We start from the raw sequence: 13,761 nt of genomic DNA, 5'->3' as shown, positions 1-13,761 counted from the left end.
TACGTTCACTGATTTTCTCTAGTGTCTGGTCTGCCATGAGGTCAAGTGACTGAAATTTTCATTTGTAGAATTTCCATGTGGTTCCTTTTATAGGTTACACTTCTCTAATAAGATTCACTGTTTACTTACAGTAGCAGTTTTTGTCTTTTAATTTTACTATTTCTTGATAATGAATGTTTACACCTCTTGCAGTTCCTGCGTTTTCTGGCCTGATGGGTTTGATTGATGCCACAGTGTATGTGCTATGTTGTAGGGCATCTAGATTTTGCTGTCCTTCTTGAAGAGTATTTAATTGTGTCTTCACCCTTTGAGATTTGTTTTTCTTTCTGTCTGTGATAAGAAGCTCAAGCGTTGGGCTGGAGAGATGGCTCAGCAGTTAAGAGTACTGACTGCTCTTCCAGAGATCTTGAGTTCAATTCCCAGCACCCACATGGCAGCTAACAACTATCTCTAACTTCAGGATCTGGCATCCTCACACAGACATACATGCAGGCAAAATACCAATGCAAATGAAATAAAAGTAAATAAAATATTAAAAAGAAAAAAGAAGGCCTTTATTTTAGGATAGAACCAGGTGAGCCATGAACCTAAAACATGTTTGTCTGGCCTTTTGGGTTTCCGTGGCTTTTTATGTTGGTTTACTCACTCTTGTTGGTTGGAATACAGTGTCATGCTGACCATGCAGGCTTTGATAATTGTTTAGCTCATAGCTTTCTGATAGATTTTGTTGCCTAACCTCATGGGCTCTACTGTGTAGCTTAGCTGAAGATGAGAGTCCAGGGTGACCCACTCAGTCCTGCCAGTCTCGAATTCTCTCTCTGTCCACCTGGCTCAGCAATGCTGCCCTGTTTTATGTGAGTCTGATACTTGATACTGCTCTGTAGTTTTCTCCAGATAGAATGACAGAGTGATCATAGATGTCTCCAACATGTCTGAAAAACAGTTACTTCATGTCTTGGCCAGTTCTGTAGTCATTTGTGATGAATGAGGCAGTCTGGTAGCGGGGACTTTAAAGTGGTCAGATATGGAAGTCTGAGATGATATAGGCTTGTGTCATATCTCATTGTTACTAAGAGCTTGATATGCTGATTTCGAGACAGGGTTTCTCTGTAGCTCTGGCACCTTTCCTGGCACTCGCACTCTAGCTCAGGCTGGCCTCGAACTCACAGAGAGATCCACCTGCCTCTGCCTCCCGAGTGCTGGGATTAAAGGCATGAGCCACCACCGCCTGGCTTCATTAATATTTCATACTAATAAACACAGGCTTTTATTTATGTCTCATAAGCAATTTCATTGTTTCTATGCACAACTAAATATTTTGTCTAGTAGGTGAAAATGTTTGCATGTGCATGTGTCTATGGTTATGTATGTGGTTATGATTCATGTAGCAACATATATTGGTCACTGCAAGTCAGTTCATATATCTTAGTGTAAGGTCACTTTTATTAAATAGTCCTTATCATGAGATCCAGCAAAGCTGCAGTTGATGTGTGGTTTAATGCTAACACAGATTTACCTAACACCAGCAACCGTAGAGCGTGACACTGCCCTGCTTGGGCTGTGAAGCACAGACGGAGACTCCTGTACAGGAGAGAGCCGTGCCCTGCCCGAGAAGCCGCTGCTTACTTCTGACTCCTGAAATTCACTTGTAGAGCGACTCCTTCATCTTCCCTGCACCTCTCTCCCTCCCCTTCACCTGTTTCTTTATAAGTAGATTCAGTTCATGGTGGGTTCAGTCATTGAAAAACTACTTCCTGAATGCAGGGGGCGTGCGCGCTTGGTGCTGACGGTGAAATAATCAAGGATGCACTCATGGGTCTCCATTCATTATTCTCCTAATCCATTGTTTCTAGCCATCCTTTAAAACACAGCTGCATGTTCCTCTAACTTTTTTCTCTTGGACACTTTCTTTCTTGCTGTTAGGGAATCTTGTAAGTTTATTCTGTGCAAGCCTGGTTTTTCCTGGTGTTTCTTAAGGGATTCGTGTTAAGAGTCTGGCTTCAGAGTTTACATATTTGGGTGCTCTAATTTGGATTAACTTGAATTATTTTCATTTATCTGTTCCTTAGTATTGTTCTTGTGTTGGCTATACCTCTTTAAACTCTAATATAGAAAGAACAGTGCAGTCTCTGGTCTTGTGTCTGCACAGTGGTAGTAGAGACACCTACCTATCAGGGTAGCTGAGTGTGGTGTACTCTAGGCCAGTGACCGTGAGACGAGGCAAGTACCAGAGGCAAGGATCGCTTGCTCCTTGTCACATTTCCTGAGGCCTTCCTCCGGCATTTTAGTTTGGTCTCTCCTTGGGTCTGCAGTGTTGAGGGTATCATATACCAGCTCCCAGCAGTCGGCTGATGGCCTAGTCCATGTAGCCAGTGTTGCTTCTCACTAGGGACCTGCTCTCCAGCCACTGTAGCTCTGCCTACAACACATTGAGAAACACTTAGTTTTCAAGCTGTTAATTTGGCAACAGCATTTGAATGGGTTTTTGAAAGTTAAAACGTGCTTTTGTGGTTAAAAACAGTCCCCACAGTTGAGAAGGGTAGGAGAGGTACACATAGGATGCTGCATATGTGCTTCAGTAACTTACAGCACTCTGTGGAACTGAACTTCAGTGTGGAGCGAAGAATTCAATGTTACAAGTTTATCAGGTAACTGTATTATTTGATATGACGGTGTGTATTGTTGTACACTCTTAGGCTAAAGTATTATAGTTGCTTGTTAGTTTAATGGGATAAGGATAATTTGTAATATGGTAGGTACTGGGTAAATCATACAGAATGGTTACTGTAGACCCCAAAGGAAGCTAAATGTCAACAATTTTGTATGCTTCAACCTAGTGCTTCATTATCTTATCATTTCTGCTGAAAGATGAGCTGTGCCCACTGTGAAGTTACCATTTGAGTGTAAATGGAAGGTAGAAGCCTTGGGAAGAACACATACATGATAATTTGCTCCATTCAGGGTCAGTTTGAGAGAAATGTTTGCATTAGCTTGTCTTTTTAGAGTTTTATCGTAGGAAAGAAATAATGAGTGGATCTTACATTTCTTGGCATCATGGGAGGAAATGAACATACTGATTTCTGACATTTATACATAGAATTGAGTATAAAGTAGATGTGAACATGTCAAGTACACCTGTCAAGTATCCCTGTGTACACAACACCACAAAACTTTAAAATCCCAGAAGAGAATCTGCACTCATTGATAACCAATGGCAGATTGTAAAAAGAGTATCAGGTGCTTTTCCACCTAACATGTAACACTTACGTACAGGAAAACACCAGAATGCATACACAGATTCCCCCCCCCCCCCCCCATCTTTAAGAACCAAAGCAGCCAGGTGTTGGTGGCATGCCTTTAATCCCAGCACTTGGGAGGCTCAGGCAGGCAGATCTCTGAGTTAGAGGCCAGCCTGGGCTACACAGAGAAACCGTCTTGAAAAACCAACCAACTAAAAAACACAAAGCAAAAATAACTGGGAAAGTAAGTATATTGGGAGCCTCTGGTCTACTGTGTGGTCAGACATTGCTTATTTTTGCATCATTTGCTACTGCTATTGACTAGAGAACAAATTCCAACCTATTTATTTATTTACTTATTTATCCATCCACATTTATTTATAGACATTTTAATCTTGGCTGACCAGGAAACTTGTTGTGTGGACTAGGATGGTCTTGAACTCTGCCTCCTGAGTGCCAGGCTGGTACAACTCTTTAAAACCAATAACACAAGTGGCTAATTATCTTGTAGATCTGTTTAAAATAGTATTGACATCAACTGGTAGTTTTTTGAGATGTTAACTTTCAAGCTCTATTCTAGATCTGCATATCCAGATCATAACTAGCTTTTTGACAAGAGTCAAAGATGGTTGGAAAGCACAGTACCTCTTGGGAAGTATTGTTTGGGATGTGAGCAGCAGCAGCAGCAGCAGCAGCAGCAGCAGCAGCAGCGAACTCAACCTTGACTTTGGCTTTGGTGTGACGTGTAGCAGCATATTAACACCATAGCTTTGATAATAAGAACAGTGGCTTCTCATTTAGACTTCTTAACATTAAGGTCCTGAATGGTTAAGTAATTTGTCTTGTATTACTATTGTCAAGTTCTCTTTATATTTTAAGGACCTCTATTTTATTTATATTCTGTTGCCATATGTTCGTTTTAGCATATAGATTAAGCCCTCCTCCATTCATTTGACAATTAGAATTCTGAATTTTTGCTGTTATGGACATGGCTGCTGTTCACGTCAGTTATTAGGATAATTTCCTGAAGTTAAATTATTTTCCTTAACTGAGTAGTTTCTCCATTTAATTAAATTGACTGAAAAATGGAAAGTTTATGAAAAAGTTCTATTACCTCTTAAAGGAACATAGGTGTGATGTCACCTGACTTGTCGGTTAGTTGAAGCTGCACCACAGTAAACACAAGCTGCTCTAAGAACAGGGCCAGAGGCAGCGATGGAAGGTGATAGGTCTGAGCCCTACGTTTAGAAAGGGCACTCTAGCCATCCATCCCTTGAAAATGCGGAAGTGCACACGGGCTGAATAAACAGTCAGTAGGAATCCTTTGGTGATGGTTCATGAGATGTGGTGGTAGAAGTGAGAAGATCTTGCATTTGAGTGTTCTGGAGGCATGGAATCCACAAGACTGGGGCTGGTCGTTGAGGTGGCTTATGGAAGGAATCCCTCTGTGGTGACTCCAGAGTGGTGCTGCTTCTGCTGTGGAGGAAAGGAGAAACAGACTGCAGTTCTGGGCCTTGAGCTGGTTCTCTTGAGTTTGCAGACTTCGTTAGCATTCAGGTGGAGGTGCTGGGCTTTACCAGCTTGCGCACGGTCCACATGGTTGTTTTTACGTCATCCTACTAAAGGTAGAGTGTGTGACAGTGTGGTCATGGCTGACACTGTTTGGCCATTTCCAACCCAGTTCCTAGAGTTGCCCTGAGCACTCACCCTTCACAGCGCCCTGGTCAGGTAGTTACTGTCGTCACGAAACTTGACACTCAAGGCGTGTGGTAGAGCTGAGATTTCAGACGTGTAGCCTGGCTTAGTCTCTGCTCTTGTAGTATTTCTCTAAAGCGGCAACTTCAGGGAAAGTATCCTTTTCTGGGTAGTCTGGTCTGGTGAATGTTGGGCATTCGTTTAAGAGGAGACACGGTATTTGAGGTCCAGAGTTGATTGACCAGGGTTTTAAATCTGCCTTTTCTAATCACAAGTTTGGCTGGAGATAGGAAACTTTTTTTTTTTTAAAAGAAAGTATTAGCTTTTGTTGGCCATCAGCAGTTCTATGGACTGCTACAGTGTTCATCTTCCTTTTCTGCTGTGGGTATTATAATCATGGTTCCAGCTTACCTGTGCGTGATTACACACACACACACACACACACACACACACACACACACACACACACGTCCGAGCTTGCCAGGTCTAAGTTTTGTTAGGGCAGTGTTAGGAACGTCTAGGGGTATCTAGCATCCTCAAATTAAGTTGAGTTAGGTGTTTGAATATGTTTGCTCAGCTCCTGGTTACCGCCGTCAGTGGAGAGCGTCCCTGGAGCTCTTTCACTAGCCAGGGGCGCCCATTGCTAGCTTTGCTTTCAGATGTGTCTGTGGGCAGCAAGGCCCTTCTCAAGAATTCACACCATAGGGTTGGTTCTTAAGTGTTAAGAGTTTCATAGGGAAAATCAGATTTAAAAGTTGTTACTTTTGGACCAGTGAGATGACTCAGCAGAGGAAGACATTTGTTGCCAAATCTGATGACCTGAGTTTGACCCCCAGGACTCACATGGTACAAGGAGAGAAACTGACTCCTGCAGATTGCACTCTGCCCTTCACGTGTGCGCTATGGCATGGCATGTGTGAGCTCATGCACACAAACTCAAAAAAAAAATTTAAAAAGTAAACAAATAAATGTAATATTTTAAAGTTGTTAATTGTTCATTATATATAAAAAAACTTTTAAAGGGATTTTCTCAAAAGAAATTTATATTAATTTTATTCTGTGTTTTATACCATATTTAACATGTAACTATTACGTTGAACAACTACGCCTGTTGGTTGTTACAAAGGTTTTTAATAATATTGGCTGTCCTAAAGTACTAATTTAGTGTCTGAGATACATCAAGTGACACGCACATCAGGATGTGACTACTTTTAACCCTTCGCTCGTCTGTTCCAGGAGGAGAGACTTCAGCATGCAAACCTTCATCTGTTCGGCTTGCACCGTCATTTTCATTCCATGCTGCTGGCCTTCAGATGGCTGGACAGATGCCCCATTCACACCAGTACAGTGACCGTCGCCAGCCAAATCTAAGTGACCAGCAGGTTTCTGCCTTATCGTATTCTGACCAGATTCAGCAACCTCTAACTAACCAGGTAATTTCATCAGTTATCAGAGATGATGTTGAAATTATAGCTTATCCCTTTGAAAACACTAGACCAGTACAATGGCAGAGTGCCGTTCAGTTTTACCTGTTAAATGGAAGCCTTGGTAAACAAAGCGTGGCGTGCAGCGGTTTGTGTTTAAGTGTGTTGGTTCTCCCCACCACTTTAACATGAGTATTGAAAGATACTCATAAACAGCCACAACTTCTCATTCTGGAACAAAGAAGGGGAAAGTATTTCTAAAGAAGAGTATTTAAAATTTAAAGAAAATTAAAAACGTAAATTAAATAAGAAAGGCATAGGAAACTGAGAATCAATTACAACAAATTTATGCTAAAAAGCACTTTTATTTACATTTATAAAATTATAGACAAAAATCCTTAACACTCAAAGGATGTGGGAATATTAAGAATGCTGTTCTAATATTCAGACCACAGATCCAGCAATTTCTCATAAATTTGAGGCTATAAAAAGAATGTTGAAATCTCTCAATGAGCACATTGTATGTATACATATGGGTATATCCTAAATGTTTGAATTAGCTGTGCCCTACATTAATTACTGTTTTGAGGGAATCTTCTCACTGGCTGTGGTTGTGAGGTAAAATTTATTTTCTTAATGTGGTGAGTCAGGAACGTGACTGCTGTTAATGGATTTAGGATTTTAGTTAGCCATTGCTTTATTCAGATCTTGTAGTGTAGTAAGTGAGGAATGACAAGTATTTCTTATACTGGATTACTTGAGTAAAATATGCTTTCTCTGGTTGAGTAATGTGTGTGGATTTAATGAGTAGTTAGCTATGGTTGAGTGTCTTATGTTATAGGCGTCCTTTGCGAGGCTTCTCGCAATACATTAGCAAAGTGTAGATAGAGTATGTGAACAGCAGCATTGTGACTTAGAATCTGTTTCATTGAGTCAGTTGATTTAGAAGTTAGGTCCATGTTTGAGAATTGAAGCAGTTCGTCAGAATGTTCAGGTTTAGAAAGCTCTTGATCATGTACCAGGGGGAAGCAGAGAGCGAGTGGAGCAGGTCCACTTATAGTGTGCTGGAGACACAGTGTTCTCAGGGTTACTCTCCTGTCTGTGTCACAGCAGCGACTGTCACATGGATATTGACTCATGTGCTTTCCAGCTAAAGAGAGTAGTTTCCACTTCTGAGTTCTCTGTGTGTGTGAGTGGTGATAGACTTCTGAGTCCAGCTCTGCTTGCTTCCTTTAGATAGAGAGCTCTTGGATTTATAATAGCTGCTATTTACAGAGAGCCAGGAAAAAAAATCCTTTAAGATAATTTATGTCATGTTAGTTGATAATTTAGTTAGCAGAGTATCTTTTTTTTTTTTTTTTTTTTTTTTTTTTAGTTTTTTTTTTTTTTTTTTTTTTTTTTTTAGTTTTTTTTTTTTTTTAGTTTTTCGAGACAGGGTTTCTCTGTGTAGTTTTGGTGCCTGTCCTGGATCTTGCTCTGTAGACCAGGCTGGCCTCAAACTCACTCTACCTCCTGAGTGTTGGGATTAAAGGCGTGCGCCACCATCGCCCAGCTGAGTATTTTTGTGTTCAGCTAGTATCTTGTCTTTAATTCATTTAAATGATATTTTGCTTAATATTTCTGATTTAAGACATAAATGTTTTTAAAGGTTTATGTGATGTAAAAAGACTACTAAATAGAGGCAGGTGTGGTGGCGCACATTTTTACCGCCAGCACTTGGGAGAGAGATAGAGGCAAACAGATCTCTTGAGTATGAGTCTAGCCTTGTCTACATAGTGAGTTCTAAGATAGCCAGGGCTACAAACAGACAAGACTATGAAGTGATAGTGAAGTATTTCAAAGTCGACAAGTTTCTCAGTCTAATAAGGCAGTCTTTAGAAGAAGGTGTCTTCCTTAGGACTGACGGGGTGTCGTTTGCCAAGGAGTAGATGGCGGGCTCATAGCATTAGCACTAGATCTGCTTAGAGGACTTAAGTTAAAAACACAGGGACACCTCGTGTCTGAGAGGTTATTGAATGTAGAACTGGGACCTTATTTGAGACCCTCTTAAGTATTTTCTAGCTATTATCTTGTATAAATTTCATAATGTGATTTTCATTGCTTCTTATTATCACTTTATCAATGTCTTTTAAGTGGAACTCAGTGCGCAAGTGCTTTGAAAGGAGCTTAGATTTTATGTCGAGTCATTGGTTTTCCTCATGAATGTGTTGATTATAAATATAAAAGCTTCTATTTGGAAAATAGTTAAGAAATGAGCATCACATAAGTGTGAGCGCAGACGAGTGTGACCGAGGAGCCCTGGTCTCTGGGCTAGTCCAGCTCGCAAGGCGTCTCTTGGTGCTCTTGCAGTCCACCATGCCCTGGATGTGGTGAAAATGTTGTTCCCTCTGCTTCGTTGATCACTCTGAGAGCAGCCTCTCAAACTGCTGACCTTTGAGAAAAGCTTTGTCGTGGTCTTCTGGTCTCCAAAACTTGAGTGCTGTAAAGGTCTCCAAGAGCTGAGCAGTGGCATAAGAATGGTCTGGTGGTCATTATTGTAGGTGCGCAGTGTCATTGAATTTGAGTCTCTTGACTTCAGGAAGCCCTTTTAGGAACTCCTTCATTGAGGCATGGCACCTGGTGGCAGAACGGTGCTTGTAGGACTCCATGACATTGTCATGCTTGTGTAGATTTTGGTCTTCTTCTATAACAGGGACAGATACTTATTAGAAGGGTAGAGTCTGGGGATGTTAGAGCCATACTTCATCAGCATCCAGCACTGGCTTTTTGTAGTCACCTGATTTTAGAAGCTGTAGGCTGGTTCAGGGCCTAGGTGTGTTTTTATCTGCCTGTTGTAAACCAGTCAGGCTTTAGAAATAATTCAAAAGAAATTGTCATTGGACTAAATGTCTAGTAGAGAAGGCATGTGGGACAGCATCACATATGTCTCCAGCACCATGGATGTACCTATAATTCCACTGTCAGGCATATTATCTGTTCACTTTGTTTATTTGCTCCAGAAGTTGTTTCCCTTAGGATCCAGATAAAAGAAATAACTTTGAGAGTGTGGAGTCTAATAAAAGTTTTCTTCTTTTTTGGAAGAGGCTTGACTAGGTTATGCTAGAAGGGACTTGACTGACTAGGTTATGGTAGAGGGAACTTGACTAGGCTGTAGTAGAAGGGTCTTTCCTAGGTTATAGTAGAGAGAACGTGACGAGGTTATGGTAGAGGGCGTTACACAGCAGCAGTGTAGTTAAACTGCTAGTCTTTCTGTCTATTGAAGGTGATGCCTGACATTGTCATGTTACAGAGGCGGATGCCCCAAACCTTTCGTGATCCAGCAACTGCTCCTTTGAGAAAACTTTCTGTCGACTTGATCAAAACATATAAGCATATTAATGAGGTAAGAGTATTGATTTGCTATGGTATCATCTACATTTTCAGTAGAACAAGGGACAAGTGTTTTGTTGCCTCTTAGACATCTAAATGTGGTTTTATTTCTAATAATTGTAATGAATTGTAAGTTAGTGATTTATAGATAGCATAATTACAACTATAGAAAATGTATTAACAAAGACTGCAGATGAGAACACTAGATGACTTCCTCCTTTCCAAAGTATATTTAAAAAAAAAATATATATATATATATAGTTATTTTTCTAGCTTTTCTCAGATCTAGAGAGGAGACCAAATAACTATAAAAAGCTTGTAGGCGGAAGACTTTTGCTTAAATTTTCATATATATAATATACACTATGTATGAGATGCACATCTGTGTGTGTTTATTTGTATGTATTTCTGTATTTGTATATATTTCTGCTTTAGTCCTGATACTAGGACTTCATGTGAGATACATTGACTGTTAAGTTAAAAGGACCTGCTTTATTTGAACTAATTATATTTCTGTCATGTCTTTTACATTCCCTCCAAAAATTGTCCATCCATCCATTCATTTTTTGAGACAGGATCTCACTCTGTAGCCTCGGCTGGTCTTGAACTTGCAACAGTCCTCCTGTCCCCACCTGCTGAATGCTGAGATTACAGGGCTATGTGTGTTTTTTAATCTGTGTCTTTCCATGGTAAGATATTCAAAAACTTTCATTGAAAAACAGGATTAAAGAAAAAAGCACGTTGAATTATTTCTCTTGTAACTTGGCTTGTTGCCACTAAAAATTGTTTTCTGGTGTTTGGACCTTTTCTCCTTGATTGCCATTTGCTTCTGGCCTCAACTCTAGTTTTATAACTCATTGTTCAGTGAGAGATTTCTAGAAAGGTGTAGAAGAGCCATGCTTCCCCACCGGAGCCTTTTCTCACTGAAGGTTTATCTTCTGCAGGCTCTGGAGCAGCTTTGACAAAGAGGTGTTCTTAGGTGTATAGAAATGTTACAGCAGGTCCATACCATTTAGTGCTTCAGCACTGTGTCAAGATAAAATTAGAAAGCCTCAGTGAGCGTTTCTGAGGTAGATTCTGTCCACATTTGTTTATTATACCTTGTGATTTTCTGGAAATATCTGAGACATTGTTTCTCACAGCGTGTCAATGTCAGTTTGTTAACGTGATGAATTGTTATCAGACCCCGGTTAAACTGTTGTTAATAGCATCTTTGTTGATGCTCATTTATCAGATGTCTTGTCACAGTGTATCAAGGTACCAATTTCTTAGGATATTATTGTTGTCATTCCAGTAGCTTTAAAAACTAAGCTGTAAGAAACTCAGGTTTAAGAAAAATAACTTGGTTTGTGATTGACCACAAAGGCTAAAGGGATTGGCAAGGAGGTATGTGGACAGAATGGGTTTGGCTTTCGTCGGTCATTAGATTATTCTGGACATAGAAATTGGATGGCTGTAGTAAAACATCAATTCATTGGTATTCAAAACTTTAATTTTAAAAACCTTTTGCTTTAAGATTAAATACCAAATTATTATTAACTGGAGAAGAAGGCATGAAAGACCTTGAACTTGAAGGGAATAAAAATGTTACTCCTTTTGTTTGGGGTTTCTCATTGTGTTTCTAAGATCTGTGTAATCTTACTGTATAGAAATTATGCTGTGCATTAACAAAAGTGTAAGTGAAGGACTTTGATCCTTTGTTGATGGGATAGTTTAGACCAGTCACTTAGTACCTCTTATTTATAAAACGTATCTGCAGTTCAGCATTGAATTTCATTATGGGACCCCCCCCCCCCATTGGTTATACTTTTGCATTCAGATGTCAACTGCAGAATATCTTTGTTTTGCGTTTTTATTAAAAAAGTTGTTCATCAGTTTTATACTGATTTGTTGGGAGTATACTTTTAATATTCTGATCAATAGTGACTTAAGTCACAGTTAACCTTGTGTATATTCATTTCAGGTTTACTATGCAAAAAAGAAGCGAAGACACCAACAAGGCCAGGGAGACGATTCCAGTCACAAGAAGGAGCGGAAGGTTTACAACGATGGTTATGATGATGATAACTATGATTATATTGTAAAAAACGGAGAAAAATGGATGGATCGTTATGAAATTGACTCCTTGATAGGCAAAGGTTCATTTGGACAGGTAATTTAATGGAGAATGCTGAATTTCATTAATTAAAACTTCTATTTAGGGGTTGGGGATTTAGCTCAGTGGTAGAGCACTTGCCTAGCAAGCACAAGGCCCTGGGTTCGGTCCTCAGCTCCAGGAAAAAAAAAAAACAAAAACAAAAAAAAAAAAAACAAAAAACTTCTATTTAATCATGATAGCATATCCTTAGTAATGCACTTTTGATATTAATAAGTTGATGTGAACAATATATATTTAAATACTTAGATGATCATAATTCTCCAGCCATAAAAAAAACCTTTTATTTTTCTAAATGTTTGTTTTGCTGCTGACTGTTTACTTTTTGCTAGTGACTGTAGTGATTAATTTTAATTGCAAACAGCTAGTATTCCCTCTGTTGCCTGGCTGAGTCTGGTCCCCCTTCACTGTTGGTTAGAGTTAGATGTCTTGGCTGCTCAGACTCCTGAGGCGCCACAGCCAGCACTCTTCCTTTTCCTGAGGCAGGAACTGTGCTCTGGGTTTATACCAGCCGATCTAACTGCATCAGGTTGTACGCAGGCACACAGGCTTCAGAATTCCTTTTTCTTCCATCCTGCAGCCGATAGTGCAAACTCTCTGTTTGTGGTGACTACAGTGGCCCTGGCCTTTTCTTCATTCTTACCCTTCTCTGCACCTACAGTTCTTGTGTCCCCATCTAAACACCTAGCTGCAGCATGCTTATCCAGGAGTGCTCCCTCCCTCCTCACTGTTGCTGTCTTTGAACTCATTTCCTGCACCAGCATCCTAAGCGCTGAGGTGGCAGCTGTCTGCCACTTCTTGCACTCGTATGTCTGTCTGCTCCCTTTCTTCCTAAGTCAAGGCTTCCATAGTATTTTTTAGTAATCTCTCTTTATGGATCTTTTCTTGTGTGTCACAAATAGTTGTGGCTTTTCTGTAAAGCGTTTAATGAAGCATTGTTGAGGCTTACCTTTGTCTGTCTGTCTGTCTGTCTGTTTGTTTGTTGAGGCAGGGTTTCTCTGTGTAGCCTTGGCTGTCCTGAAACTCACTCTGTAGAGCAGGCTGGCCTTGAACTTGCAGAGATCCTCCCACCTCTGCCTCCCGAGTGCCCAGCGAGGCCTGCCTCTTAATGAAGGCTGTAGACACCCCACAAATGGAGGAGTGCTGTCACTGCCCTGTATAGTGCACCAGCCTTGGGGCATGTGCTCCCAGCAGGGCCTGCATGCTAGTTTGTGCCTCCGCCATGGCGGGCGTCCTGCCGTGCTGCTCAGTCTCACTGGCGGTGTGTCCTTCTCCACTGGGGCCGCCTGTGCTCTTCTTGAGAGCAGAGGAGCACAGTCTGAAAGTGGACCTGGTTATGCAGGTCTGCTGGCCCCCTAGCCAAGACGGTGGTGTTTGCCGTCACAGTTAGGACTGCCACTCACCACAAGAGTAGCGTCCGTGTGACTCAGTTTATCTGAATCTTCTGTTGAGTCTTTGACAAGTAAGGGAATTTTCTTGTCTCTTTAGCCATTGGTTATAAGTCCTGACTGTACATTGAAAATTTGGGAAGCATGGACTGTAGGCCTAAGTAAGAATCTCTTGTGACTGGATTGTGTGCATTGGCACTTTTAAACTTGCTGCCAAGTGTGCATATCAGGATAGTGCGAACCTCTGTCTCTTCCCCCACCTCGCCCCTCCTTCCCCCACTAGCATTTAAGCAGCTAGCTGTTTAAGGCAGTAGGTACTCGGTACTTGTGAAAGACCTTTGTTCTAGAGACTTGGGACTCTGGGCACTGACCTGTCACTATACCTAAATATAGTTGCCACCGAAGTAAAAGAATATTGAACTACTTGGGTCACATGCTTACAGGTGTAACTTCTGACATAAAAGGCAGTGGACAACAGTTTTGAGAATTGA

At 40.8% G+C, this 13,761-nt stretch overlaps 1 protein-coding gene across 2 annotated transcripts in view; it reads left to right on the top strand.

Moving 5' to 3' along the window:
• The window catches only part of Dyrk1a (dual specificity tyrosine phosphorylation regulated kinase 1A), a 135,198-nt gene that overhangs the window by 91,982 nt on the left and 29,455 nt on the right, over positions 1 to 13,761 (top strand). Inside the window, exons 3-5 of one of the 2 annotated variants that reach the window (XM_059276794.1) lie at positions 6,171 to 6,367; positions 9,648 to 9,740; positions 11,691 to 11,879. In XM_059276794.1, coding sequence (XP_059132777.1) covers positions 6,171 to 6,367; positions 9,648 to 9,740; positions 11,691 to 11,879 — 479 coding nt within the window. Of the gene's footprint in view, positions 1 to 6,170; positions 6,368 to 9,620; positions 9,741 to 11,690; positions 11,880 to 13,761 lie in introns of both variants that reach the window. The other variant, XM_059276793.1, reaches the window with a different exon arrangement.

The sequence above is a fragment of the Peromyscus eremicus genome, chromosome 12 (assembly GCF_949786415.1).
Source record: "Peromyscus eremicus chromosome 12, PerEre_H2_v1, whole genome shotgun sequence".
Lineage (NCBI taxonomy): Eukaryota > Metazoa > Chordata > Mammalia > Rodentia > Cricetidae > Peromyscus > Peromyscus eremicus.
Note: the sequence above shows the minus strand (reverse complement) of the source record. Positions and strands in the feature narration are given on the sequence as shown.